Here is a 26,225-nt window from a genome sequence, read left to right as displayed (position 1 = left end):
TCCAGGGCTTCCCTGGTGGCACAGTGGTTAAGAATCCACCTGCCAGTGCAGGGGACCTGGGTTCGAGCCCTGGGCTGGGAAGATCCCACATGCCGCGGAGCAACTAAGCCCGTGCGCCACAACTACTGAGCCTGCGCTCTAGAGCCTGCAAGCCACAACTATTGAAACCTGCGTGCCTAGAGCTCCGCAACAAGAGAAGCCACTGCAATGAGAAACCTGCGCACTACAACGAAGAGTAGCCCTGGCTCATCGAAACTAGAGAAAGCCCGCGTGCAGCAAGGACCCAACGCAGCCAAAAATAAATAAATTAATTTAAAAAAATGATTCCATATATAGTAGCATCAAAAAGAATAAAATACTTAGGAATTAACCAAGGAGGTGAAAGACATGTACAATGAAAACTACAAAACACTCCTGAAAGAAATTATAGACATAAATAAATGGAAACACATCCCACGATCATGGACTGGAAGACTTAATGTTGTTAAAAGTGTATTTCCCTGGTGGTCCAGTGGTAAAGAACCTGCCTTTCAATGCAGGGGACAGAGGTTCGATCCCTGGTTAGGGAACAAAGATCTCACATGCCGCGGGGAAACTAAACCCGTGTACCACAACCACGGAGCTCACGCGCCTCAACAAGACAGGCCACGTGCCGCAAACTACAGAGCCCACGCGCTCTGGAGCCTGCATGCCAGAACTAGAGAGAGAAAACCCGCACACTGCAACTAGAGAGAAGCCCGAGCGCCACAATGAGGAGCCCGGGCCACAATGGAGGATCCCGCACGCCTCAATGAAGACCCCATGTGCCTCAACTGAGACCTGACGTGGCCAAAAAAAATAAATTAAAAAAAAAATTGTTAAAATGTTAGTAGTACCCAAAGCAATCTATAGATTCAGTGCAATTCTTAAAATATCAAGGACCTTTACACAGAAATAGAAAAACACTAAAACTCATATGGGATCTCAAGGGACCCCAACAGACAAAACAATTTTGAAAAAGACTAAAACTGGAGGAATCACACTTCTTGGTTTCAAAACCTAATACAAAGCTATAGTAATCACAACAGTATTGACATAAAAAGAGACAGACATATAGATCAATGAAATAGAATAGAGAGCCCAGAAATAAACCCTCGAATATACAATCAAATGATTTTTGAGAAGGGTGCCAAGGCCATTCAATGAGGAAAGGACAGCCTTTTCAACAAATGGTACTGGGAAAACTGGATAACCACATGCAAAAGAATGAAGTTGGACTCTTACCTAACACTATATACAAAAGTAACTCAAAATGGATCAAGGACCAAAATATAAAACCTAAAACAATAAAATTCTTGGAAGAACATAGGACAAAAGCTTCATGACACTGGATTTGGTGATGATTTCTCAGATATGACAACAAAGGCATAGGCAACAAAAGAAAAAATAGACAAATTGGACTTCATGAAAATTAAACTTTTTACATTGAGACAGTATCAACAAAGTAAAAAGGCAACCAATAGAATGGGAGAAAATATTTCCAAATCACTTATTTGATAAGGGATTAGTATCTAGAATATATAGAGAACTCCTAAAACAACACACACACACACACACACACACACACACACACAAAATCAGATTCAAAAATGGGCAAAGGACTTGAATAGACATTTCTCCAAAAAAGATATGTGAATGGCCAATAAGCACATGAAAAGATGCTTAACATCACTAATTATTAGGGAAACGCAAATCAAAGTTACAATGAGATACCACCTCACACCTATCAGGATGGTAACTGTCAAAAAACAGAAAACAGTGTTCGGTGAGGATGTGGAGAAGTTGGAACACTTGTGCACTATTGGTGGGATTGTAAAATGGGAAAGCCACTGTGGAAAACAGTATGTAGGCTCCCCAAAAAATAAAAATAGAATTACCATATGACCCAGCAATTCCACTTTAGGGTATATATCCAAAAAAATTAAAAGCAGAGTCTCAAAGATGTTTGTAAACCCATGTTCATAGGAGCAGTATTCACAATAGCTAAAACATGAAAGCAACCCAAGTGTCCATCAACCAATGAATGGATAAACAAAATGTGGTATATACATACAATGGAATATTATTCAGACCTAAAAAGGAAGGAAATTCTGCAATATGCTATAACATAGATGAACCTTGAGAACATTATGCTAAGTGAAATAAGCCAATATTTATCTTATTAAAAGATAAATACTGTATGATTCCACTTATATTAGGTATGTAGAGTAGTCAAGAGCACAGGACAGACACAAGGTATAATGATGGTTGCCAGGGGCTGGGGAGAACAGGGAGTTATTGTTTAATAGCTGTAGAGTTTCAGATTTACAAGATGAAAAGAGATGGGAATGGATGGTGGTGATGGCTACACAACAATGTGAACGTATTTAATGCCACTTAAAAATGATTAAGATAGTAAACCTTTTGTTATGTGTATTTTAACTCAGTAAGAAACAAATTACTATCAGTAAGAGAATATATAACGTGAGGTATAACTCATACAATGGAATACCATATAACAATAAAAAATGAATCCACTGCAGGACACCACAGATGAATCATACAACGCTGACGAAGAAACAAGACACAAAAGAACATACACAGAATGATTCTATTTACCTAAAGTTCAAAAGCAGACAAATTATATTGTATAAAGATGCATACAAGGAATGGTATGAGTCAAAATGAAAACAGGTATATGAACAACAAAAGAAGATGACCTCTAGTGGTTCCCAATCTTAGCACTACCTCCAAATCACTGGGGGTGGGGCAGCCTAAAAAATCTACCCACATCTAGGTTCCACACCCCTAAGTTCTGATTTCATTGTGTCTGCGATGCTGGCTTTAGGCATCCAGTTTCAAATCTCCAAGTGTTTCTTTCTTTTCCTTTTTTTTTTTGGGCCACACTGTGCCACGCGGCTTGTGTGATCTTAGTTCCCAGACCGGGGATTGAACCCGTGCCCTAGGCAGTGAAAGCGCAGAGTCCTAACCACTGGACCGCCAGGGAGTTCCCTCCACGTGTTTCTAATGTGAAGACAAAGTTGAGGATGCTGCCTGCTCTAAGGTGGAGCAAGAGGGCTGTGATAGGGAAGGCCAAATGTGGGGCCTCTGGGGTACTGGCAATGGTTTTCCTTGCCATTGGGGGGAGTTTCACAGGTGTTAGCTTCATAATTTTTCACTCTACATTTATTTTATGCCCTTATCTATACATGTCAGCTCTTCTCTTTTTCCACAGCATACACATAGGTGTTCCAGGGCCCACAGCTCACGGTCCTTACTTGGAGTTGCTTATCTACAAAGTACTTCACACGGCAGGGCCGATCCAAGCTGGTCGTGTCTTTGTGGCCAAGCTGTCCATATTTACCTAAAGTGAAATGAGCTGCTTTGCCATCCTCTCTACTGGGCCTTGTGGCTTTTCCCCTCCAGGAAGGAAAAACAGCCCATTGACTGAAGTGCTGGGCTTAAGCCACCAGTCTGCTGGTGTCTGCTCTGTGAATTCAGGAGACCAGCACCACAGAGCCTCCAGGACCAGGCAATTCCACAGGTCCCCAAGAGGCAAGATGCTCCAGGCTTCCCACTCCTAAGCTCAGATGTTCAGAGCAGAGATTTTTATTTTATCTTTTTCTCTACCCAGTGCCAGACCAAAAGATGTTTCATGACTGCTGGCTAAATATTCCCTTAAGACAAATACCTTTTCAGAAAGGTAGATAGGAAATACTGACATGTTGTCCTATTTCTCTCTTGTCTGGTCTCTGCCCCTCTTAGTGTGCCTAGATCTGTTCCAGAGAAGGGAGTAGACAGCTTTTCAGTCCCAATGGTCAGGCCGAGTCCCCTGCTTCCACTTCTCTGCATGGCTGTTGTCACCTGCCCTCTACTCCCAGGTCTTTCCTCCCCTTGGTTTAAGCATCACAAAAGCAAACCTTTTACTTACCCCAGCCCCAGGTGTAGAGCTCCCCCGTTCCTGCAACCAAAGGACAGCAAAAGGACAGTAAGGGGCTGACACCACTGCTCTTTGACTACGCATTTGTCCAGCTCGGCCTGCCAGCATGTTCTGGTCACCACGAGACTTACTTGCCGTAGCAAAACATATCCTCTCTCTCTTTTTAACAACTGTCTAGTCACATTTGGGGTGATAAAGGATCCAAACTGAAAAAGTTCACCTCCCTATATGCGGACTGATTGGCCTGCAACTCACAGCTGCTGAGTTTAGGACAGCCCTGCTGTCAGATGAAAGGCTGGCAACACTAGCCCCCCTCCAGAAGGAAGAACCTTCGGGGCCTGACAGGCTGGGGAGCCACTGTTAAAGCCCCGTGGGAGCGTACTGAGTGGGGCAGCTACTCAGTACATGTCAAAGATGCTTAATTAAAATGGTAGTTTTTTAGGTGACCACACCCTTTTCTGCAGCCACCAGCTAGAGAGCGGGGTGGAGGGACCTCCCGCTCCATCCTGAACCAGCCTACCCAGCCCCACTCACTTGTCACCACCGCTGTGTGCCGGGATCCACAGCTGGCCTTGACTGCATCTGAGCCCAGGGGGAGGTCCAGTAAAGCTGGGAAGGGCTGGACAGCTATGAAGGGGGCGGGGGCTCCATCCTCACCCCCGGCTACTGTCTTCACTTCAGAACCATCTTCATTCAGTCCTGAGGCTTCAGAGAAGTAATAAGAGTGGTGATGATAATGATGCTGAACACTCACTGAGCGCTGATCTAAACCTCATTCATATACTGACTCACTCACTACAACAGCTGACACACTTGCTCTAGCTCCAGAGCCATCGCTCCCAACCCCACATTCCCTGGGAAGTGCTGGAGTTGACAGGTTTGTGGGGCATGTAGTGCTGACACTGGCATCAGCCTTGCCGTGCTCCCTCTCATAAGGGGCTCAGAGTCCTTCATTGTGTCCTGGGGTCCCAAGGATGTCTCGTACCCTTTTGAGCACTGTAGCTCTCAGGCCAACAATATGGCCAGGAGTCAGGAATGACAGAAACGTGTGGAAATCAAGAATTGACCCTCACCAACAGACTTGTGGTTGCCAAGGAGGAGAGGGGGGTGGGGGAGGGATGGATTGGGAGTTTGGGATTAGCAGATGTCAACTATTATATATAAATGGATAAACAACAAGGTTCTACTGTGTAGCACAGGGAACTGTATTCAATATGCTGTGATAAACCATAATGGAAAAGAATATGTATACATATATGTATAACTGAATCATTTTGCCATACAGCAGAAATTAACACAACATAAATCAATTATACTTCAATAAAATATATCAAAAAAAAGAATTGACTCTCACCTTCTGCGGTTGTCTTTCCATCCTCTGCCAGGCTCCTGGTGGGCAGGGCCAGCTGCCCTGATTCATTCCAGCCCCAGATATAAATATCCCCAGCCTCTAAAAGAGAGATAAAGGGGCCCCATTAACAGACTGTGTTTGCCCCCTCCACCTCCTAAGCATGTGCATCCATCCAGACTCCACTACACCCCACTAGTTCCCTAAAGACAACTCCTGCCTGCCCTGCCCAAGTCAGCACTCCAGGCAGAGTGCTTTCCTCAGGGCCCAGCAGTTTCCTTGTCTCAACAGGGCCCCTTCCCCCTTAAGTGCCTTCAGGTCACCCTATTCTTAAAGGAAGTCTCTTGCTGGCTCTTCCTCTCCACTTTCATGTTTTCCTTTTTTGTTAAATTGCACCCCCCACTCCCCCCACGTGCAGTTTGGAAATGTGGCCGTGGAAGTTCCCCAGTGGTCTTTTTTTCACATCCACTGAGCCCAGGCCCCTTTCATCAGCCCTACCTGCCACCGGTCCTACTGAAGGCCTTTTAAAAAACTGTTGTTTTAACTGAGGTGGTATTGGTTTATAACATTATATAAGTTTTATGTGTACAGCATTATATTTTGACTTCTGTATGCACTAACAGTGTGCTTATCACCAAGAGGTTAGTTTTCATCTGTCACCAGCCAGCCAACCCCCTTTACCCATTGCACCCTCCCCCTCCCCCGGAGGCCTCTGGAAGCTCTCACAACACTGGAGTTGGTTGATTGGAGCAACAGCTCTATGCTAAAAATTCACTAACAGCAGTGGCTAATTTTTATCAAGTGCTTATTCTGTGCCACTGTTTCAAGCACAATATCCCCATTTTATTCAAGAGAAAACTTGAGGCACAGAGAGGTTAGGTGCTCTGCCCAAGATCACGAGGGGCAGGGTGATGATTTGAACCTGGGAGGTCTGGTCCGAAGCATCCGTGCTCCAACCATGCGACACCAAGGCCTCAAATGCCTTTTGGACCTTAGTGCGAGACTTCCCATTGGGCTCACCTTCCAGCCCTCTCTTCTCTTCCCTCCAGCCCACTCATTCTCAAGCCTGGCTGCCAACCCAGGCCCATTACATGTGAATATGGACAGGACAGTATAGGCATAGGTAGTTTTTAAAGACCCCTGGTGAAACCATGCCCCATAGAGTTAACAGAAGCTGGTAACTAACAGAAATTCTTGAACTTCTCTTACAGAACAACAGATGAGGGAACAGCCTGTTAAAACCCCTTTGCTTGTTAAGTGCCTTCATTGATTAAGTTCACTTTCATTATTTTTCTTTTTTTCTCTTTAATTGCATACCTTCCCAGCTTCATGCAACTCAGTTGTTTCACAGGAATGTGGAGTCAGCTCCTGCCCAGCGAAAGCCAGCTGGGGACTAGTTGGGGCCACTGACCCTAAAACTGGGCCTGTGCAGACGTCCAGTGGATGGCCTTTTGATGTCAGAGGGCTGGAAAACTCCACCCTCAGATCATGCTAAGCGCCTCCACTTTTTTGTTTTGGCTACACTGCGCGGCTTGTGGGATCTTAGTTCCCCAACCAGGGACTGAACCAGGGCCCCTGAAGTGAAAGCGCCGAGTCCTAACCACTGGACCGCCAGGGAATTCCCAAAGCGCCTCCATTTTGAATATGCAGACGCATGTGACCCAGATATGCCTGCTCAGAACACTGATTACCTCACCTTCTTCCCTACCTCCAATCACCTTTCCCCATGCCTAAGACCACCCTGCTTATCCCATAAATACCCCAACTCCCTTCAGGGAGGCAGATCTGAGACTTATTATTCTCCCATTTCCTCGCTTGGCTGCCTTGTGAACAAAGTGTTTCTTGGCTGTAAACTTGGCATCTCAGCGTCTAGCTTGCTGCGTATCAGGACCTGGTCGGTAATGATATAAGTGGAGGCCAGAGCCCCAAATGCAGATCCTTGGAAAGATCATTCGCTCCCAGCTGCACCTAACAGCCTAGAGATCAGCTACACCTGGATCACCTGCCAGAGTGGTGAACACAATCTAAAGTGAAACTCCTCATTCTGGTCCTGGGTCACCAGCCATGGCACCACCAGAGCTCACACTCACCATCATCATCCTCCCGGTGGGCATCCAAGTGTCCACTGTGTGCCACACATCACGGCCACCCGGGCAACTGCTGCCTTTTTTTTCCTCCTTAGCTCGGTTGCCCCTCACCCCTTCATTCTCCCTTGGGGAGTATTTTAGAAAGACAGCCCTGGCTGGAGGCAGACGGAGGGGAGGGGTAGTGAGACCAGTAACAGAAGACAGGAAACAATTGTGACAGTCCGGGTGCGAGTGGGTGATGGTGGCGGCAGAGGGGCTGAATCTGAGAGGCGTTAGGGAGTCATGAATGACTGGGCTGGCTGATGTGGGAGGAGCTTGGGAGGAGGCCAGGCCAGGGCACCCATCAGTTTGCGAGAGGAGAAAGGTTTGGAGCCTACGAGACCTTGAGCTGGTTTTGGAAAAGCACTAGGTCACTCACCACTCACACACAGAGAGTGCCAGCCACCTGCGGCCACCTCAGCCATGGTTAGGCCCTGCAGCGCCTGCAGCAGCCTCGGCTCCGGCTCTGCCTCCAGAGTCCCGTGGCCCAGCTGTCCGTGCCTGAGCAAGGGAGACCCTAGTCAACTACACCAAGGGGTCTCCTTCCCCTTCCCTCCCCTTCCCTCCCCAATCGCTCTCTCCTGCCCCCTGTATGCTCACCTCCCACTCCGAGCCACATGTACCCGCACCCCCCCCCCCCCCCCCGTCACCGCCGCAAAAGCCCAGCCGGCCCACCTCACCTGCCCCCGCCCCAGGAGAACACCTGGCCCGCCGCGTCCAGCAGCAACGCGTGCTCAGCGCCCAGCTCCAGCCGGCGCGCCCGCAGTGTCGGGGCCAGAGGCCGGTAGAAGGGCGGCCGCGGGCTTACGTAGGCGCGAGCGCAGGGCAGCAGCGGCAGCGGCCCAGCCTGGGTCTCATCGCCGCCCGGTCCGTCTTCCCGCTCGGCCTCCGGCACGGTCTGGGCCCAGAGGGGCTCCCCGCGCAGCGCCGAACCGGGCGTCCAGGCCTGCAGCTCCGTCCCGGCCCCGGGTCCCGGCCCCGCGCGCAGCACCACCAGGAGCTCCTCCGACGCCCACGCGTCCCTGCAGCCGCCCGCCGCTCCGACCGCGAAGCCAGACAGCTCCACCCGGCCTCCTCCACCTGCGGGGGGCGGAGAGCTGGCTAGGGAGGGGGCGGGACACGCACCCGGGGCTGGGGTCGGAAGGAGGTGCTCACGGGTCACGAGGGCGGTGTAGCTCCAGCTCGCGCTCACGCGGCAGACATCGAGGCCCGCGCCTGGCGCCCTCAGAGGCTCGGGGCTGTGTACCTGGCGCCCGCGCCCCGAGCCCAGCGCCTGCCCGAAGCCGCAGAAGCCGAAGCCGAACCAGGCCCCGCGACGCTCCTCGGCCATGCCCGGCAGCGCCCTCTGCTGGCTGCGACCTGGCTGCGACGGCCGGCGGGACGGAGGGTTAAGGCTAGAACTCGAAGAGATTCTTCCAGATGAGCCCTTGCGGTACACTGAAGCTGCCTCACCTGTAAAATGGGGGAAATGCCATCCTCCTAACCACAGAGGCAGACGATGTGCGTTCCACCAATATTCGCTGAGCGGGAGCCTTGGCTAAAGTCCTGCCAGATTTAGGAAGATTCTGAGCTGTCTAGAGTGGGGCACTTTTCCTGCCTTCCCTTTTGACTCAAGCAAGTTCGCTGTCCCACAGATTGGTCACGAGGTATTTAAATGGCTTCTCTCTTAGGCGTTGGACTAGGATCTGAGTCCCTCCCCCTCCAAATTCCCAATGCCAGGCACATTATCCCATGTAATCTTGGGAACTAGAATTGCCCCCATTTGACAGCGGAGACTCCCAGAGAAAGTAACCCTTACACAATCACATAGCTTAGGACCGAGAGGGGCAGAAGGCTGAACTCAAGGCTCATCATTTCCACATACAGTGCTCTTCCCACCAGTGGAAGGCAGAGCATTTGAGAGACAATGACCTGTACGGGTTAGGACCAGTTCCAGGGTTCACATGTTTGCCTCTGCAGCTACCAGTGCCTGTGTCCTCAGCCAGTTTACTTAAGCTCTCTCAATCCAATTCAATTTCTTCAGTTTCACAAAGCTGGGGAGTAGGAGAGGTGATGTTTGTACCTACCTTGTAGAATTATTTGGAACAGATGCAAATAAAGGGTTCAAGTGTTGGCACCTACCATGGCAAGCACACGGTATCAGCTTATTAAGTCCAGTATTTAGAATTAATAAAAATGACCACTGGATTTTCAGGGACCTATATAAACACAATTTCAACTGGACCTTATCTAGTCATTTATTCGTTCCACATGCATTTATTGATCCCTTAGGCTAAGTCATTGAGAAGGACCGATGTCTACTTCCAAGGAGCTCACGCATAAATGGGGAGACAAACGCACAGTCGAGTGGCACGGTAAGGCCACTTTTTCCGTACAGCATGTTCGACTTGATCAGAATTTCATTGGCATTTTCAAGCCTGTGAAGTCAGGTCCTGGGTCTCTCCTTGACCCGGGCCTGGGCTCCTACCCCTTCCGGGTCAAATCCCAGCCCTAGGAGGCCTCTGACCTTAATCTTGACCCTGTGCCCTCCACCCCCTCAGGCAGCTCCTTCCGATGGGCAGTCTTGAGGGAGGAGGAAAGGCCGGGGCGCAGGGCGGTCACCCAGGAACGAGTCACCACCCAGCCCAGGACCTGGCTGGCAGCCGCAAGAAGGAAAGGTTTGAAGAGCCGCGCCCTGAGCGAGGCGCCCATTGGCTGCCGCCGCCTCCCCGGGGCCAATCACCAGAGAGAGGGGTGATGTCACCGCGCGGGGAGGACAGCCTTGGGACAAGCTCACCTCGGTTCCGGCGATCCCCGCCGCGGCCTGTCCAGTCCTAGCTCGATCAAACCGGTCCCAAGGCCTACGCTAGGCCGCTGCGGCCTCCGGCGGGGAGTGGGCGAAACCTTCGGTGGGCGTGGGCTCGTTGGGCCAGATGGTCCCGTCCTCCGCAGGCACGCGCGGGGCCGCGGAGTCAGTATTAGAAACACTTCGGGGACGATCAGAAAGAAGGGTTGGCGACAAGCGACCCCAGTGACGGGCGCCGCCTGTCAGTCCTCTCTGTCTGGGATGGCGGCGGCTAGCTACTGGACACGCGCGGGCCTGAGGCCCTGGAAGCAGCACCCGAATTAGGCGGGTGCTGAGCAGTTTTTACCTTCCATTGGCTCGGGATCTGTCACTTACCTCCGTTAAGCCAATGAGAGTCAAGCTGGGCTTAGTCCGCTCTGCAGAGAGCGGAAGCAGGCTCTCAAGGGACCAGCCGCCCAAGCAGGTGGGGATGCCCGCAGCGGTCCAAGCTTACCTCCAACCCCGCTCAGCTACTGGAGCTTCCCTCAGGGCTTTCCCACCCCCATATCCCGAGCTCTGCCTGACTGGAGGTCACTGAAAACTCTCAATACAAAGGCAGAAGTGGGCTTCCATGGTGGCACAGTGGTTAAAGAATCCACCTGCCAATATGGGGGACACGGGTTCAAGCCCTGGTCCAGGAAGATCCCACATGCGGCGGAGCAACTAAGCCCGTGCGCCACAACTACTGAGACTGCGCTCTACAGCCCCCGAGTCACAACTACTGAGCCCGCGTGCCTGGAGCCCGTGCTCCAACACAAGAAAAGCCACCGCAATGAGAAGCCCGCGCACCACAACGAAGAGTAGCCCCCGTTAGCCCTCGTTCACTACAACTAGAGAAAGCCTACACAGCAAGGAAGACCCCAAAGCAGCCGTAAATAAATAAAGGCAGAAGTATTGAAAAGCCTAATGCTTGTGTTTCCATGCGACTGGATACTTTATTGATTTGCTTACATTTACCCTTTAGCCCTCTACAAGGATTAAAAGGCAATTCAGTGGGCCCTGAGGTGGGAATTCATTGGATTCCTTCCACAGAGGTGGCTGTGCTGCTGAAAAGCTGCCCACACACGCTCAGCCATGCCCAGCTCCTGCTCCACGCTCTGGCCCACAGCCAGCCATCCCTGCCCACTGACTGGGCACATACTTAAGTTCCACACACTTTTTATTAGAGGATGAGGGGTGGTCCTGCCAGCAGGCTCAGGTGAGGCTCACAGCTGGTGAGGCTCACAGCTGGGTCCTTCCCAGTGCAGGAAATCCACAGGCTGAGTTAGGACGCACCTTCCCTGTTCCCAGCTAAGTAGTACAGGAAAAGTTGCCTGCTGCGTGAGGCTGGAGGCAGTGCTGGCAGAGCAGAGCTGTGAACGTGGCCCCTGACTCAGAACAGAGGACATCAAAGGGCAGCTGGGCAGGAGACACCCCAGCACCCACCAGCCAAGGCCATGTCTGTCCTCGCTCCCTGTGCTGCGACAGGTAGCGTGTGTGAGAGGCAGGTCCTCACTTTCCATCCTGGCTGGGTCGGATAAGCCCATATTCCACTGCTTTCCCCAGACAAGCGGCGGCAGCCCTCATGACTGGGCTCTCCTTGCCCTTAGCCAGCACTGACAGGATCTCCAGCATCTCGCTCTCCATCAGGGTGCTGGCAATCTCACTCGAGGCCTCCACCATGTTCAACACCACCACAGCGCCCCGGTGCTGTAGCTCCTGGTTGGGGCTCAGAAGCAGGGCCTGCAGGATCTCCAGCCAGTGTGTGGTCTGCAGGAAACAGGGCAGCGTGACCACCGAGCATCAGGGAACCCTGGCAGGGCACTCACTCACACACCCTGGCTGGGGGCTCCTGGCCCACCTCCCCTGCCCCACCCAAAAGGGGCACTGACCACTTGGGGGATGCGGCTGCAGAGCGAGGGCCGCGTGGAGGTGAGCATGGCCAGGCCCCCAGCAGCTGCCCGCCGTAGCAGCTCGTCGTCCTCTCCACTGTACAGCACCAGCAGCTTCAGCCGGTCACTGCCCGTGGCTTCAAAGAGATCCTGCACCTGTGGCCGGAAGCGGGGAGTGCACCAGGTTAGCTGGGGCAAAGGCCAGCCAGGGACAGGTACTTCTGCGTGCCTGCCTGCCATGACCGCCTCCTGGACCAACCCTCACCTCCGTGCTCATGGCCAAGTTACACATGCACTCGGTGGCTGCCCGGCGGATCATCTCATGCTCCTCAAACATGTAGCCCTCAATCATGGGCACAGCCCTTTCCTTCAGGATCTTCTGCCTGTGGGGCCAAGGGTGGAGGGTCGGCATCACCAGAGCGCTGGCATCCATCACCCCCACCCCTGTTTCCCCACACAATCAAACCCGGGGCCAAGGATTTCCTTGGGCAATATCCAAAGACCCTCCTGAACCAGGGATGAAACCACCAGGCAGTGGTTTCCAGCCTTCTAACTGGGCCTAGGAAATAGCACAGGACCTTGGGAAATGCTCTAAAGTAGGAGTTAGGAGACCCAGGTGGTGATGATGGCAATGCTAACACCTAACTTTCGAGCCCTCACCCTGACCCAGCACTCGGACTACCTTACTTAATCCGCGCTACAGCCCTACAGTGAAGGTGCAGGTGTGATTATCATTATTACTATTTTGCAGAAGAGGAGACTGAGTGGCCCAAGGTCACAATCAGCAGTAATAGCTAATCTGTACTGCTTGGGCACATTGCCAGGAGCCAGGCACCTATGTAGTAAATGCTTTTACACGTATTTTCTCATTTAGTCCTCCTCGCTGCTCCTCCACGAGCTAGGTACTGTAGCCATTCCATTTCACAGAGGGGGAAACTGAGGCACAGAGGGATTAAGTTACTTGTGAGGTTATACACTAATAAACAGTGAACCCAGGATTTGAACCCAGGCAGCCTGACTCCAGGGCCTGCGCTGTCATCGCCCAGTCCCTTGCTATCTCACGGGACACTGCACAAGTCACGTCTCTCAGCCTGTCTCCTCTGCTGTAAGATACAGAGGAGTCACCATGAGGAGCAAATAAGTGAGTGACTGGGGAGTGCTTTCCACGCTGTAAAGTGCTTTCCTGGGGATGGTCCAAACCATGATGCCCTGCCCAGGCCCCACATCCCAAGGGACCTTACCGGAGCCTCTCGCTGATCCCTGCCAGGTTTGTTAGAGCCATGAGTGCCTCAAAGTTCTGCAGGCCGGAGCAGTTGAGGTGCAGGAGAGAGACGAGGGGCCGCACCACCTCGTAGATCTGCGATACGCACCCACCTGTCAGGGCTATGCGCCCCAGCTCCCCCAACCCCACCGGCCCTGCAGATGGGAGGGAGTCCAGCCCCAAAAAGAAGCCTGCCCTTCCCACCCCCAGGGCTCAGCAAAGCTGACACTTCCCCAAGAAGGAGCCGCAGCTCGGGTCAAAGGCCATCAGGGCCCTGTGAGGGCGTGGAGGACAGGCCAGCGCTGGGGCAGAAAGACACGCACCCGCTCACCGGGAAAGGTCATCTCTGGGTTGGAGGTGATGGTGAGCTTGGCAAGAGCCTGGGCTGCCTTCGTCTGCCCCACGTCAGTGCCTTCCAGGGCCAGCGGGAGCAGAGCCTGTAGGGACAAGCCCATCAGTGTCCAAGATGTGCCCGGGAACATAAGGCCCAAACCACGAGGCTCTGAGGCCCTGACTGTGCTGCCCTCACCTTTCCCCGCCATTCTCTCCCCAGGCTTGACAATGATACTCCCACTCCCACCCTCTCATCTCTCTGAGGCCTCCCAGTAAGCTACCCAAACACTTCCCGAAACAACTATTAAGGGACAGATGTGGATTGTGCCCGGCACCACAGCCATGGAGGTCAATGACACAAGGGAAAGGAGGAGAGCTCAGGACCCTAATAGGCACAAAGTCCGGGGCTCTAAAGAGCCCCACCACCACCCCCCGGCCCCCAGCATCTCTCACTCAGCAGGAAGACATTCCTGCTGGTCGCTAATAACACTTCTCCGTCCCACACCCAACACTGATCTCTGGTGTAGCAGCCACTCAGTGATGTTTTATATGCCATCAGGAAGGAGTCTGTAAGCCCGCTTACCTTGCCCCCTCCCTGAGCAACCACGGTGCCGCGGTCCTCGAACTCCTCCACCAAAGCCAGGAAGACCCTGTGGGGAGAAGGCTGTGCTGGCTCTGGCAGGCAGACCCTCCACTCCTGGGCTCAGCAAAAGAAGGGCGCCATGCGGGTGGCCCCCTGCTCTGAGGGGCCCACGGCACCAGGACCTGCTCCCGCTGTAGTTCCATCAGCAGCCTGGAGGCTGACGGGCTGCAGCAGGTCTGGTGTAGCTGGGGCAGGCTCACCTGGAGAGCAGCTCCCTGCAGGAACTGGTCAGCACAGGGCTCTCGGTCTTCACCATGCACGTCATGGCCGACACCACACCAGCCGCCAGCAGCTTCTTAACCCGAGCCCGCACGAAACTCGGTTTGTCCTGGGGGAGGAGGCAGCTGAGCACAGGGGCCTCGGCTGATCAGGCAGGGAAAGGGGAACCCTCCTCACGGCACAAAGTGATGAGCATGAAAACAAAGGGAAGGAACCCGCTTAAACAGAAGGCTCATCTGCTGTGGATGTCGCGGGTCAACTGGCCCCAAACCCCTCCTAGCAGCCCCCTCACCTTGGGGTGCTGCTCGGGCACGTGCTGCTTGGCGTACTTGGCCAGCTCCACCATCTTGGGGTCCGGCTCCTCGTAGTCGTAGCTATTGGTGCAGTTCACCAGCGCCGAGGCCACTGCAAAGAGCACCGACCTCTCCTCGGACTGCCGGGGGCAGAGGGGCCATCAGCGGCCATCCCGGGGGGAAGAGCAGCACCGGGATAAGCGCTGCCCAGGCTCCCAGTTCTACCCTCAGCTGGACCACATGGGCACCAGGATGAATCTGGGCACTGCCAAGGCCCGAGGGTGGCCCCAGACTTCGGGAGCTCACACACTTGACCACCCCAACTCCTCCTAAGAGATCGGCCTTTCCGACCCTGCTGGCGCAGGCCAGGCCACACAGAGCGGCCACTCGGGCTACCAGCCCCCCTCTCTGTGGGGTCACAAAAGCCACTGGCCAAGACGTGCCAAGAAAGCCCCGTAAGCTCTAATCCTAGACAGTGTCCCCGGACGGCTGCAGGAACCCATGGAGCTACCTTGCTGAGCTGGAACAGAGCCTTCAGCGCAGCCTCATCCTCCACAAACCCCTCCTTCACATCGGCATCGAAGGTAAGGTAGGCCAGACCCTCCACCGCCCAGCGCCGAGTGCCCGCATCGATCTGGTCATTGCACAGCCACCTGGGGGCATGCAGGGCACAGATGACCATCAGAAAGGTGGAGGGACAGGAGGGGTACACCAGGACCAAGGGGGAAAAGCCAGGGGCTGGGGCATCCCCGCCACAGACAGAAGCAGTTCACGCAGCAGCGCAGGAGGGTCTGCCTGGGGGAGGACAGGGCAGTGAGGAGGCCCCACCCTCCTCTTTTGAGGTCTGGCTGACAGGTCGGGAGCCACAACAGTGCTAAATGACTCACTTTCGACACTGCTTGGCCAGTTTGAGCGTGGAGCCTTCAGCAAACTGCTTCATGCTAAAGTCGGTCCCCCCGGCCGAGCCGAGCTTACAGAGTCCCTGGTGGAAGAGGTGAGAACCAGCTGTTGGCCGAGGGACGGAGGCAGAGCAGGGCTCCTCCACAGCTGGCATGGGCTCCCCCCCGGGCACTCTGCCAGGCTCTCTGGAGGCCATGCACACCGCCACCAGGTTACCACCTGGAGCACTAGGCAGCAAAATCACCTACTGGGGTGGCCACGTGACATGGCATCTGGTAGAAACTGACATATTGACCACCGTGCTGGCCTGGGCCCCAACCCCGCCCGATCACACTGGGATTTGCTGTTCCTTTCCATGTCATAGAAGGAAGCTCTTTACAGATGGAGCTAAGATCCGTGTGGGGAGAAGATGGGTACCTTGGCCCAGGCCAGGATCCTCACGGAATGGAGAAACCCAGGACTAAGTGCTCCGAGGAGGAGGACCAGCTTCCTCAAGGTGCAGGGCTGCAACAGGCTCAGGGAGGCCAGGCAGTCCCCACACCGCCTGCTCCTGGGGCCGCCTGCTGGCCCAGCCTGTCCACACAGCCCTCTGACCCGCCTGCCCAGCGTGTCCTCCATCGTCTCCTCCTGGAGCCGCTCCCACTGCCCGCAGCGGGCAGCCCGGGCCGCCCTGCATTCTCAGGTGTCCTCTCTGTACGAGGCTCATCTCTCTGACCCGACCATGAGCCCTGTGGTAGTAGGAGCCAGGGCCCCTGCCTCCGGCCTCGACAAGGCCCTGCACGTCCCATACTGTCACCCAGCGTGTGCTGGTGCTGCACCCTGAGACACCAGCCAGCCCGGGGCCCCTGCCTGGCTGCCCGCTTGCCCAGCCCAGGCCCACCCGTCTCACCACCAGCGCCCGGATGCGGATGCTGTCCTTCTCGCCGCGCCTGTACAGGTCCTTCAGCAGCGAGACGCCATTGGCCGTGATAAACGAGGCCCGCCTGGCCTTGCCGGCCGCGTGGATCAGGGCCTCCACGGCCACCAGCTGCTCCTGCTCCTGCTCCGAGGCACATAGAGCGATCACACTCTCCATGACGCCACTCAGCTCCAGGGCCCGGTTGCCGGCATCACACGGGCCCTGCAGGAGGCAGGACACCGTCTGGAGGGCCCGCAGCTTCCCAGCCAGCCCTTGGCCCTCAAACCAGCTCCTGAGGGGTACAGGGTGGCAGCTGTCACATCAAAGCCAGCATAAGGGGACTCTCCTTCCCTCCCTTCCCCTCCACTGGCTGGGCATCTGCACTACTTGGGCAGCAACAGCAAGAAAAGCTGCTGGCATTCCCTGGTGGTCCAGTGGTTAGGATTCTGGGCTTTCACTGCCGAGGGGGCCCGGGTTTGATCCCTGGTCGGGGAACTAAGATTCCATAAGCTGCACGGAGCACTCAAAAAAAGAAGAAGAAGAAAAGAAAAACTGCCAATGGGAAGACGAGGACATCCTCTGGATGGCAGTCGCTGGCGTTCTTTATCGAGGCTTTCATTCGAGCCTCCCCTGATGACACGCCACCTAATGTAGGTCACTCTCACTCACACCACCCTGTTGTCTCCTTCCCTGCACTCACTAAGATCTGAACTTGTGCTGCTTATTTCCTGACTTGTCTTCTCGTAGCTGTGAGCTCCTTAAGGACTGTCATGCTGCACTGCTGTGTCAGAACGGACACACAGTAAGTGCTCAGTGAACGCTATGTGCTTGAGGACATCTGTTGCACTAGAGAACTGATTTGAGAAAGAATGTCCCTGGGGAGGTCACTCTGGAACAAGATGTGGCCCTTGGAACCACCCTGTCTGGCCCCAGCTAGTCTTCCTCAAGGCTGCTCTCCTTGTGGGAAACCTTTCACTGCTGTCCCTCCCCAAAGAGTGAGAACTCTCGCAGGAACCCTGGCAATAGGAGGCTTCCCTTACTTGATGTAGTTTTCACAGAGTCGGTGGAAGTTCTCCCTCTCGGCATCACACTTCAGGTCATCGAAGAGCTTGCTGAGGAGAATGGAGGCGCTCATACGGCTGTTTGCTGTCACTGTGAGCTCCCCGGGAGGGTCCTGCACGGAGCCCCCCACTTCCAGAATCTTTTTCAGACCTGAAAAGACACCCTATTTAGACAGCAGAACATGAGTTCCAACCCCTATAAGCAAAGGGAAGAGGTTTCCTGGGAGATGCATGCAAAGGCAGGATCACTCTGGCACGAGGTCAGAGTGCAGACAGGCTCACAGAAGCCGGTGGGCTGGGGGCAGGCGTGGGGGCAGGCAAGGACCTCAGAAGTAAGGTCTGCATGCAGGCGCTGCCCGTGGGGGTGAATGCTGTAGGGTCTGGAGGTTCCTCATCTGTAAAACTGAAGGGGAAAACAACATCCACGCCTCATAGGATAATTGGGATAACAAGAAAAGATGAGTACCCGACAAATGTACTCAGGCTGGGACTTTGCCAACCCTTCCTAATTTATCTTTTAAGGGAAAAGAGCAGTATGGACTTATATATTAAACTTGAAGAATATTCGCCCTGCATATAGAAGTAACACACACTCATTGAAAAAACTTCAGACACAGAAAGCTGACCCGGCCTCCCTGTTAACCTGCTCGTGGGCCCGCTCAATGTGCGTGCACACGAACGCGGCTGAAGGGGCCAACGTTCCCTAAGGGCACAGTGCAGGCCGCATGCACCTCAGTGCAGACACACGCTGGGTGCAGTCCCTCCCGGAAACGAGCAGGCCCAGCTACCCGAGCAAGATGCAACACACACTTGATCTTCCTCTGTCTCTCTGTATTTATTTATCTATCTACCTACCTATTTATTTACTTATATGCCACGCCACAACAGCTTGCAGGATCTTAGCTCCCGGAGCAGGGATGGAACGCAGGCCCTCGGCAGTGAAAGCACAGAGTCCTAACCGCTGGACCACCAGGGAATTCCCTTTCTCTCTCTTTTTAAGACTCTATCACCTACCTTGGTCGATAACCCAGAGGGTGAGGCTGTTGTTGGGGTCCTTAGGAGACTTCCGGGGCACCACTTTAATCAGGAGGGTCAGGGCACTGTCTCGGCCTTGGCCTGAGACCCCCACCTCAGTCAGTAGCTCCAAGAGATTACTGATGAGGACCTTCAGCTCCCGGGCGGGATCTGGCAACAAGAAGACATTAGTGGGCTCTCCAGTGGCCTAGCCCCAACTTCCCCGGTAGAGAGAGGGGACCTGCAGCCTGAGCACTGGTTTCCAGCCTTCCCCGAGGCGCCCTGGCTACTTAGAACCTCGAGTAAGATACTGTCAACAAGCCGTATTCCTGAACAACCTGCGGCTGCAGCTGGCCTGGCTGGCTCAGCCCCTTCCTCTCCACGAGAGCCACACCACAGGACATAGACTTGCTTCCACTCACCCACGATGATGGCGCCTTCTTTGCCACGGAAGCCCTTCTTGACGCCTTCCTTGAGGGCATCAAACATAACCTGCAACAGGTGGCAGGCAGCCAGGGACACGGCCTGGTTTTCCACGCCCAGGATGGAGACCACCCTCCGAGTTCCCAGCACACTCAGGGTCGCCACTGTCTGGGTGGGAGAGAAGTGGGCAGAGCTTCCAGTTGGTGAAGGGCAGCCGTGGAGATCCCTAACTGGGGGTCAGAGAGGGTGGCCAGAGGGGAGAAAACATGTGGGTGAAAGAGCAGCTCCCCATGAAAGCAAAGTGGGCCTGCTGAGGGTGAGGCCGGGGCAATGCCAGGATTATCTTGTTGGAAGGGCTTCCTAAAGAAACATTCCAGGGGATTCCCCCACTCTCTCTCTCCTCGGCTCCAATCAGAAAAGACAAGGAATACTGTGGCTCTGAAGGCAGCTGCTTTGGTTCGTGTCTCCCCAGGAAGGAGAAACATAAGCCTGGACAAAGCTACCTGACTACCTGGCCCAGGGACACCTCATTCCTCCCTGATACCAACCCTGAGGTTCTGTCTACATCCTGGGGATGTGGACATACACGGAACGAACCACAAGGCCTCTATGCCCATTTCTGAGCTGGAAAAACCCCGAAGGTCTACTTGGGTCCATCCTCATTCACAACAGGGATGGGCAGGAAGGCTAGAGGAGGCAGGCGGAATTCACGTGGCTTCACCGTTCCTAGTCCTGGGAGACCCAGAAATAGAGCCCAATTTTGGCCTGAAGTGCTCATAGAATGTTTCACATTTCCACCCCTGATCTAGGAACTGTGGGCTCCTCTAAAAGCAACCAAGGGTCAAGTCCCTGTTCCCTAGGTCCAGTCAGTTCAGGCAAGAGCCAGAGCATGGACTTTGTGACACTGGCCTGGGGCAGGGCTGTTCTTGTTGAACCTTCTGTGTAGGACACCCACAGTCTACACTGAGAACCATCTCAGGGTCCTGCCCTACATACCTGGTCTCGATGGTAAAGATGCTGTGGGTCACATCACTGACCACATCAAGCACTGTGAGGACCCCTTCCAAGGGAAATGCCAGCTTGATGGTGAGGGAGGGACAGGTGCCCTGTTCTTCCCGTGCAGCTTGCTTTTACCACACGGACAATGAGGGGATCAATGACCAGGTGTCTCTGCGAGCTGCCGCAGGAGAGTTCCCTGGTCCGGGAAGATCCCACATGCCGCAGAGCAGTTAAGCTCGTGCGCCACAACTACTGAGCCTGAGCTCTAGAGTCCGCGAGCCACAACTACCGAAGCCCGCACGCCTAGAGTCCGTGCTCCGCAACAAGAGAAGCCACTGCAATGAGAAGCCCGTGTACCACAATGAAGAGTAGTCCCCGCTCGCCGCACCTAGAGAAAGCCCATGCGCAGCAACAAAGACCCAACGCAGCCAAAAATAAAATAAATGAAAAAAAAAAGTGCTCAGGGTGTCAGTGGGCTGCTTTCACTCTTTCCTGGCCGCACTTTGTCCCAAACCACGTTGGTCTTTTTGTGTCATTTTAATTTTGCCTCTCGTTACATATCTCCTTATATTTTACCTTATAAGATGAGAGATGGAAGAGTAGATGGACAGACAGACTGACTGGGGCAGTAACTAGACCCTTCGCCCCACCCACCCGTGACTGGTGTTCAGAGCAAATGCCGACTAGTGTGCGCAGGGCCGCCAGCATCAGGTCGGGCTCTCCTGTGTCCAGCAGGCGCTGCAAAAGCTGAACCCCGTTGCTCCGGAAGATCTTCTCAGCTCCAGCATCCTCCCGGGCCAGCACCACCAGGTTCTGAGATGCCTGCGTCAAAGGAAGTGCACATAACATGAACGCTGTACACGGCACGGGGCAAGGCAAGTAGATGCCCTGAGCTCTGGACCTCACTGCTTCCACTTAGCAGCTGAGTGACCTTGGCCATAAACTTAACCTCTGTGAACTTCAGCTTCCTCTTCTGTAAGTAGAGAAAAGAGCTTGCTCTTGGCATTGAGGGTTAGAATAAATGGAGTCCTGAGTCCCTGGCAAAGCTTGAAGGGCAGAAATAGTGCCTCAGTCACCTCTGTACACCCAACTCCTAGCACAGGACCTAAGCACCAACAAGGTGCTTCGGGAACACTGGTTCCCTCTCCCTCGCTCACACTTAGGCCCCAGGCCCTCTGAGCTCCCACCCAGGCTCTGTGAGCCCAGCTGCCCGATCTAAGGAGCGACGTGCAGCAGGCCAGGCCAGCAGGGGCTCCCAGGGCCAACATCAGCACACAGGGACGGGTGGGCAGCGCTGGGGGAGTTCAGCTCCCACTCACACAGTTCCATACCTTTTGCTTTTTCTCAGTGCCTTTTTCTTGCGGGTCCAATAATATCTGAAACATCTGCTCCACTTTGGAATCCGTCGAAGACATGTAACCCACCTACGACAAATCAGCAAAGCATGGGAGGAACTGCCTCTCTTGACCGGAGACAACACATTCCCTTTGTTCTCTCTGGCTCCTCCCAGGGCCTGGCTCCTGACTCCGGGAGGCACAGAAGGATGCCTGGGCTTAGGCCTCGCACCAAGCTACCTTGGGCAGGAAGAGACTTGCCTGGCAGCTTCTCCCAAACTCCCCGCAGCTTTCTTCTCTGAGCTATTTCCCACTTGGGCAGCGGGGGCAGCACTGATGCTGAAGGCAGGGCCATTCAGAAGGGGTGGCGTCCTGTTAGCCATGAGGCAACCCACTCCCAGGGGGGCCATGTACGTTGTGGCAGCCTGGGTGCACTGCCCGTGGCGCTGAACCAGCATTTATACCTCCTGCAAGGGAGCCAGCAAGTCACGAGGTAGCTGCTGACACGCCTTTTAAGTCAAGGATTCTCTTTTTGATGTTTGTTTAAAAATAATCTGAATGACCAAGCTCATCCTAGGCCCTCTCCCTCCCTAGGTTCCTGGGCGTGGATAGCAGCACATGCCTAGCATGTGTGCCGCTCCCCGCTTCCCCTCCTGCAGCCATGGCAGACGTGGTTCATGTCACAACACGTTCTCCTAGGCCCAGGCAACCTGCTTCCTAATCCTTCTCAACACAGGATTCTAAGGAGCCCCAGCTGATCAGACAGAGCTGACACTGAGAGTAAAATAGTCTGCTTTCCCAGGTCTCAACCTTTTGATACGGTGTTTGCCATCGTATTACTTGCTTCCACTGAGTCAGAATTTTAACACCAAATTATCTGGCTAATTCAAGCTTGATAATAGTTCATGACAATCTTTAGATTATTTTCTCCTAAATTAATTTTTAAATGTGTATCACACAATGTCTATTTAAAAAAACAACCAGATGAAGCAAAATCTCTTTTGAAAAGCCCTCTCGATCCTATTCCTTTCCCTAGCAGTCACAGTCATCATTTTGATGCATGTCTTTTAAAATATTTTTCTTTGTGTTTACATACCCAACTGTACCCGTGGAAAAAACATGGTATTATTTTGAGTGCATTTGGTGGGGGGGGATCATTTTAACATAAACGGTATCATACTATACATTATTATATGTTTTGCTTTTTTTTCCACTTAAGTGTCAGCTTTCCACGTCCATATGTGTTGATCTGCCTATTCTTAGTAACTACTGCATAGGAGTCTGTAGTAAGGATGTCGCTCAGTTTATTTAGCCATTCCCCTATTGCTGGGCATTTAGGCAAGTTCCAATTTTTCATTACTACAAACAAGGCTGAAACAAACATACACACACCTGCTTGTGTACACAGGCAAGTCTTCTCTAGGGGAGATAGCAAGAAGTAAACATACTGAATCACAGGACATGCTCACTTAAAAATTTAAGAGATATGCTAGGGAGACGCAAGAGGGAAGAGATATAGGAATATATGTATATGTATAACTGATTCACTTTGTTATAAAGCATAAACTAACACAGCATTGTAAAGCAATTATACTCCAAAAATATGCTAAAGTACTCTGCAAAGGAGCTGTACCAATTTACACCCCCTCCAGCTGTCATGAACGAGCCCACGTCCTCCCGCAACCTCATCCCTTAAAGTGTCTCCCTCCTTCTAGCAATGTGTACAAACTTTAAATGTTTGCCAAACAGACCACCAAAAAGAACAGCACCTTGCTGTTCTTTTAATTTGCTTTTCCGTAACCACTGGCAAGGTTGAGCATCATTCTATAAGGTCATTTGCCATCAGCATCCCCCTTCCAGAGAACTGTGTTTACACACTTGATCCAGATCCATTTATCAGTGCCCCTCTACCACTGGTCAATGCCTCGCTCTCTCAATTACTCACACACCTTCTCCTGAATCTGGCCCGCAATGTTCCGCAGGGCCTCCTGGAAAACTTTGTTCTTGGGCTCCAGGCTCACACATCTCTGCAGGTCAAGGACGGCCTGGTCGAGGCGGCCTAGCTTCTCTAGGGCTTGGCTCCGTCGGTAAAGTGCTTTGACATCCCCACCGTCCTTTTCAATGGCTGAGCACAAACAGGAGCTCTGTCAGCACCCATGAGGCCACCATCTCCAGGCAAGAGCAGCAGGGAAAGATCTCGAGGGGCAGAGGAAGGTGGGGGGACGGATGTGGGGCTCAGTACTTCAGCCTCAGAAAAGGTGAGGGTAGCTGCGGAAAAGGAAATGCCCCAGGAAGTGGGAAAGAAAAAAGGCAGATGTGTTTCAGGGGTGAAAGGAGGAGGAGAAAGTGACGGTGCAGTGGTCCCAGAATCCTTGCCCATCCCAGAAGTCCCACAGCTCCACACAAGGGCCACATTCCCCTACCTTTGGATGCCTCGGTTTCTGCTTTGTCGTAATCTTCCTGTAAGAGAAGAACAGGCCTGAGAGGCTGGTCATCTCCTTTTTCGGGCACAACTGGGCAACAAAGTTGTTTTCCTTAGTCACCAGGTTCCCCCACCACCTAGAGACCCAAAAGACGTGTAACAAGTGTGGGTGGCCTGAGAAGGCGAATGTCCAGTCGGGGCCCAAGGAGCGGCGAGGTGCGCCGACAGGGGTCCGGGCAGGCCAGGGGAAGAGCAGCCGGCTCGCTCACCAGCTTGAGGTGGCAGGCGGCCCGGTTCCGGTGCAGAATGGCCTGGTCCTGGGGCGTTGCGCCCAGACCCAGGGCTTGGGTGTAGGCCGTCAAAGCGCCTTCGTAGTCCCCGCATTTGAACAGCTCGTTGCCATCCTTCCTCAACTGTTCCACTGAGCTGGCCTGTGGAGGGAAGGGGTGGAAACGTCCGAGGTGGGCTCAGGGTGAGCCGGGGAGCTAGGGGCAGAGGAGCCTGGGGGTCGCGGGTGGGTCCCATGGAGGGCCAAGATTGAGGGAGGAGGGCCGAGAATGGTCAGAGCAGGTGCGAAGTGGTGATGGCGCAGGGAGATGGGTACGCACCCCGGGGTCGGCGGGCCGGGGCTCGGGGGTCCCTGGACCACTCACGGTCATCGCGCTGCGGACGTCCCAAGCGCGCGCGCAGGCGCAGTCTGTGGAGAGGGGTGGGTCTAGACTCGGGAATCCGCTGTCGGCTGCCCCGCCCCAGTCTTGCGTCAGAGGCGGTGGTAGAGAAGGGGCGGGGCCAAGGGGAGAGCACGCCGGGAAGAGGGGCAGGGCGCTCGGCCCGGGTCCGCAGGCGCAGAGAAGCCCCAGGCGCGCTTAGTCTGTTCCCGCTGAGACCGGCAGGGGGCGCGCGGCGGAAGGCCGAGAGGAGCGCCCGTGGCTGCTCAGGTCTGGTCCCGGCCCAGGTCCCGGCCCAGATCTCGGCCCCGGCCCCGACCGCGGCAGAAATGCACGAGGTCTGCAGTCATCAGGGCCACGAGCAGCAGTCTGTAAAGGCCCAGTGCTAGAAGCGGGCCCGGGCCCCTATGGGAGAGGGGAGGGTATCAGGATGCTGGCCCAAGCCGCGCTCTTGCTACTGCAGCCTGTGGGTTAGAGCCCCTGAGAGTCTGGAGAAAGCCCAGAACTCCCTACCCAGAAAAGTGTAGAATTTGAAAATACAAATTCAAGGAGCTCACAGGTACCCTGAAGCCATCTGTGGACAGATTCAGGATTGAAAACCCCAACTATAATACATGTAATCCAGAATACAAGATCCTCTCAGTATTGACACCCGTCCCACCCCACCCACCACACAACACCTACAATGACTCCCTGTCACCTGCTTTCACAGCCCCCTGAACTTTTCCTTCACAGATTTGTTTGTAATCATGTATTTACGCGATTTTATGTTTGAGATCTGTCCCTCCACTGGTCTGTAAGCTACAAGCCTCCCACTCCAGAAATTAGGAACAGAGCCTCAGGTACTGGAACACCCCATCAGTGTGCCAGTGGCTCTGGGGCTGGAGTTCTCACCTGAAGACGTGAGGAGGCGGAAGGGCAGAGAGATTGACCTGGTGCAAGACCTCAAATTCAGACCGAGTGCAGCAGGATCCCCCTAAAGCCTGCAGGTGGCAGCAGTAGGCTTCCTCCGGGGTATCAGAGAGCCGAGGACAGAAGAAACCGGGGTAGCGATGGCCATCAGCATCCCAGGCGGTCTGGCACAAGTGGGGATGGTGGGCCAAAGCTGAAAGGAGGGGCAAGAGGGCTGGAGACAGGCAGGAATGATCTACCCACACCCCACTCCACCCCTTTTGGAGAATAAAAGGGATCAACCATTATCAGAAGGGCAGGCTTCCTTCCTCCCCACAAGCTCCCCAGAGTAGCCTATACCTTGCTAAAAGAGTAGGGTACTGGAGGCGGGGCTGGGAAGAGGAGAACGCTGTACCTGAGAGAGAGGTCGGCTGGGCAAGCGTCATCCAGCTGAAGAGCAGCAGTAGTCCCACAGACAGGCCTGTCAGCAAAGGGCCTGGCCTCCTCTGGAAGCCCATGAGAGGTCACCTCCACCTCAGCCCTGGTCCTAGAAATCCCAACATCTCTATTTCTAAGCCATGGCTGCAGGCAGTAAGGAAATAAAATCAAAGCCCCAAAGCACCATTAACACAAACCTGAAGCTTCTCTGTCACAGACCTCTAGAGAGAGCTGAAAGTGACTGAGTTTCTATCTTCTATTGGAAAATGGGAGGATTGTGGCTCCAGGCTGCCTAAGGTTC

General features: G+C 53.9%; 2 protein-coding genes across 5 annotated transcripts; both read right to left on the bottom strand.

Annotated features, from left to right (window-relative positions):
* Positions 1-2,627: 2,627 nt before the first annotated feature.
* On the bottom strand, positions 2,628-10,471 carry RCCD1 (RCC1 domain containing 1). 3 transcript variants are annotated; one of them, XM_024766440.1, is made up of 8 exons: positions 10,209-10,471; positions 8,588-8,884; positions 8,113-8,512; positions 7,812-7,933; positions 5,313-5,408; positions 4,493-4,663; positions 3,950-3,979; positions 2,628-3,382 (listed from the first exon to the last, which is right to left on the bottom strand). In XM_024766440.1, the coding sequence occupies exons 2-8, from the start codon at positions 8,760-8,762 to the stop codon at positions 3,231-3,233; spliced, it is 1,146 nt and encodes a 381-aa protein (XP_024622208.1). In that variant the 5' UTR covers positions 8,763-8,884; positions 10,209-10,471; the 3' UTR covers positions 2,628-3,230. The 3 variants fall into 3 exon arrangements, with proteins under 3 accessions (XP_024622208.1, XP_024622206.1, XP_024622207.1); XM_024766438.1 differs by having other exon boundaries at positions 8,113-8,884; XM_024766439.1 differs by lacking the exon at positions 10,209-10,471 and adding an exon at positions 9,344-9,427 and having other exon boundaries at positions 8,113-8,884.
* Positions 10,472-11,166: 695 nt separating this feature from the next.
* UNC45A (unc-45 myosin chaperone A) lies at positions 11,167-24,669 on the bottom strand. 2 transcript variants are annotated; one of them, XM_024766525.1, is made up of 20 exons: positions 24,536-24,669; positions 24,197-24,358; positions 23,929-23,965; positions 23,455-23,630; positions 21,503-21,595; positions 20,826-20,993; positions 19,172-19,340; positions 18,750-18,920; positions 17,715-17,886; positions 16,666-16,966; positions 15,764-15,858; positions 15,388-15,529; positions 14,876-15,016; positions 14,565-14,692; positions 14,305-14,371; positions 13,712-13,825; positions 13,369-13,484; positions 12,393-12,510; positions 12,128-12,283; positions 11,167-12,005 (listed from the first exon to the last, which is right to left on the bottom strand). In XM_024766525.1, the coding sequence occupies exons 1-20, from the start codon at positions 24,584-24,586 to the stop codon at positions 11,748-11,750; spliced, it is 2,835 nt and encodes a 944-aa protein (XP_024622293.1). In that variant the 5' UTR covers positions 24,587-24,669; the 3' UTR covers positions 11,167-11,747. The 2 variants fall into 2 exon arrangements, with proteins under 2 accessions (XP_024622293.1, XP_024622294.1); XM_024766526.1 differs by having other exon boundaries at positions 24,581-24,624.
* Between the last annotated feature and the right edge of the window lie 1,556 nt (positions 24,670-26,225).

The sequence above is a fragment of the Neophocaena asiaeorientalis genome, unplaced genomic scaffold (genome assembly GCF_003031525.2).
Source record: "Neophocaena asiaeorientalis asiaeorientalis breed wild unplaced genomic scaffold, Neophocaena_asiaeorientalis_V1.1 scaffold346, whole genome shotgun sequence".
Classification (NCBI taxonomy): domain Eukaryota; kingdom Metazoa; phylum Chordata; class Mammalia; order Artiodactyla; family Phocoenidae; genus Neophocaena; species Neophocaena asiaeorientalis.
The sequence above is the reverse complement of the archived record's forward strand: the minus strand, read 5'-3'. Positions and strand labels throughout refer to the sequence as shown.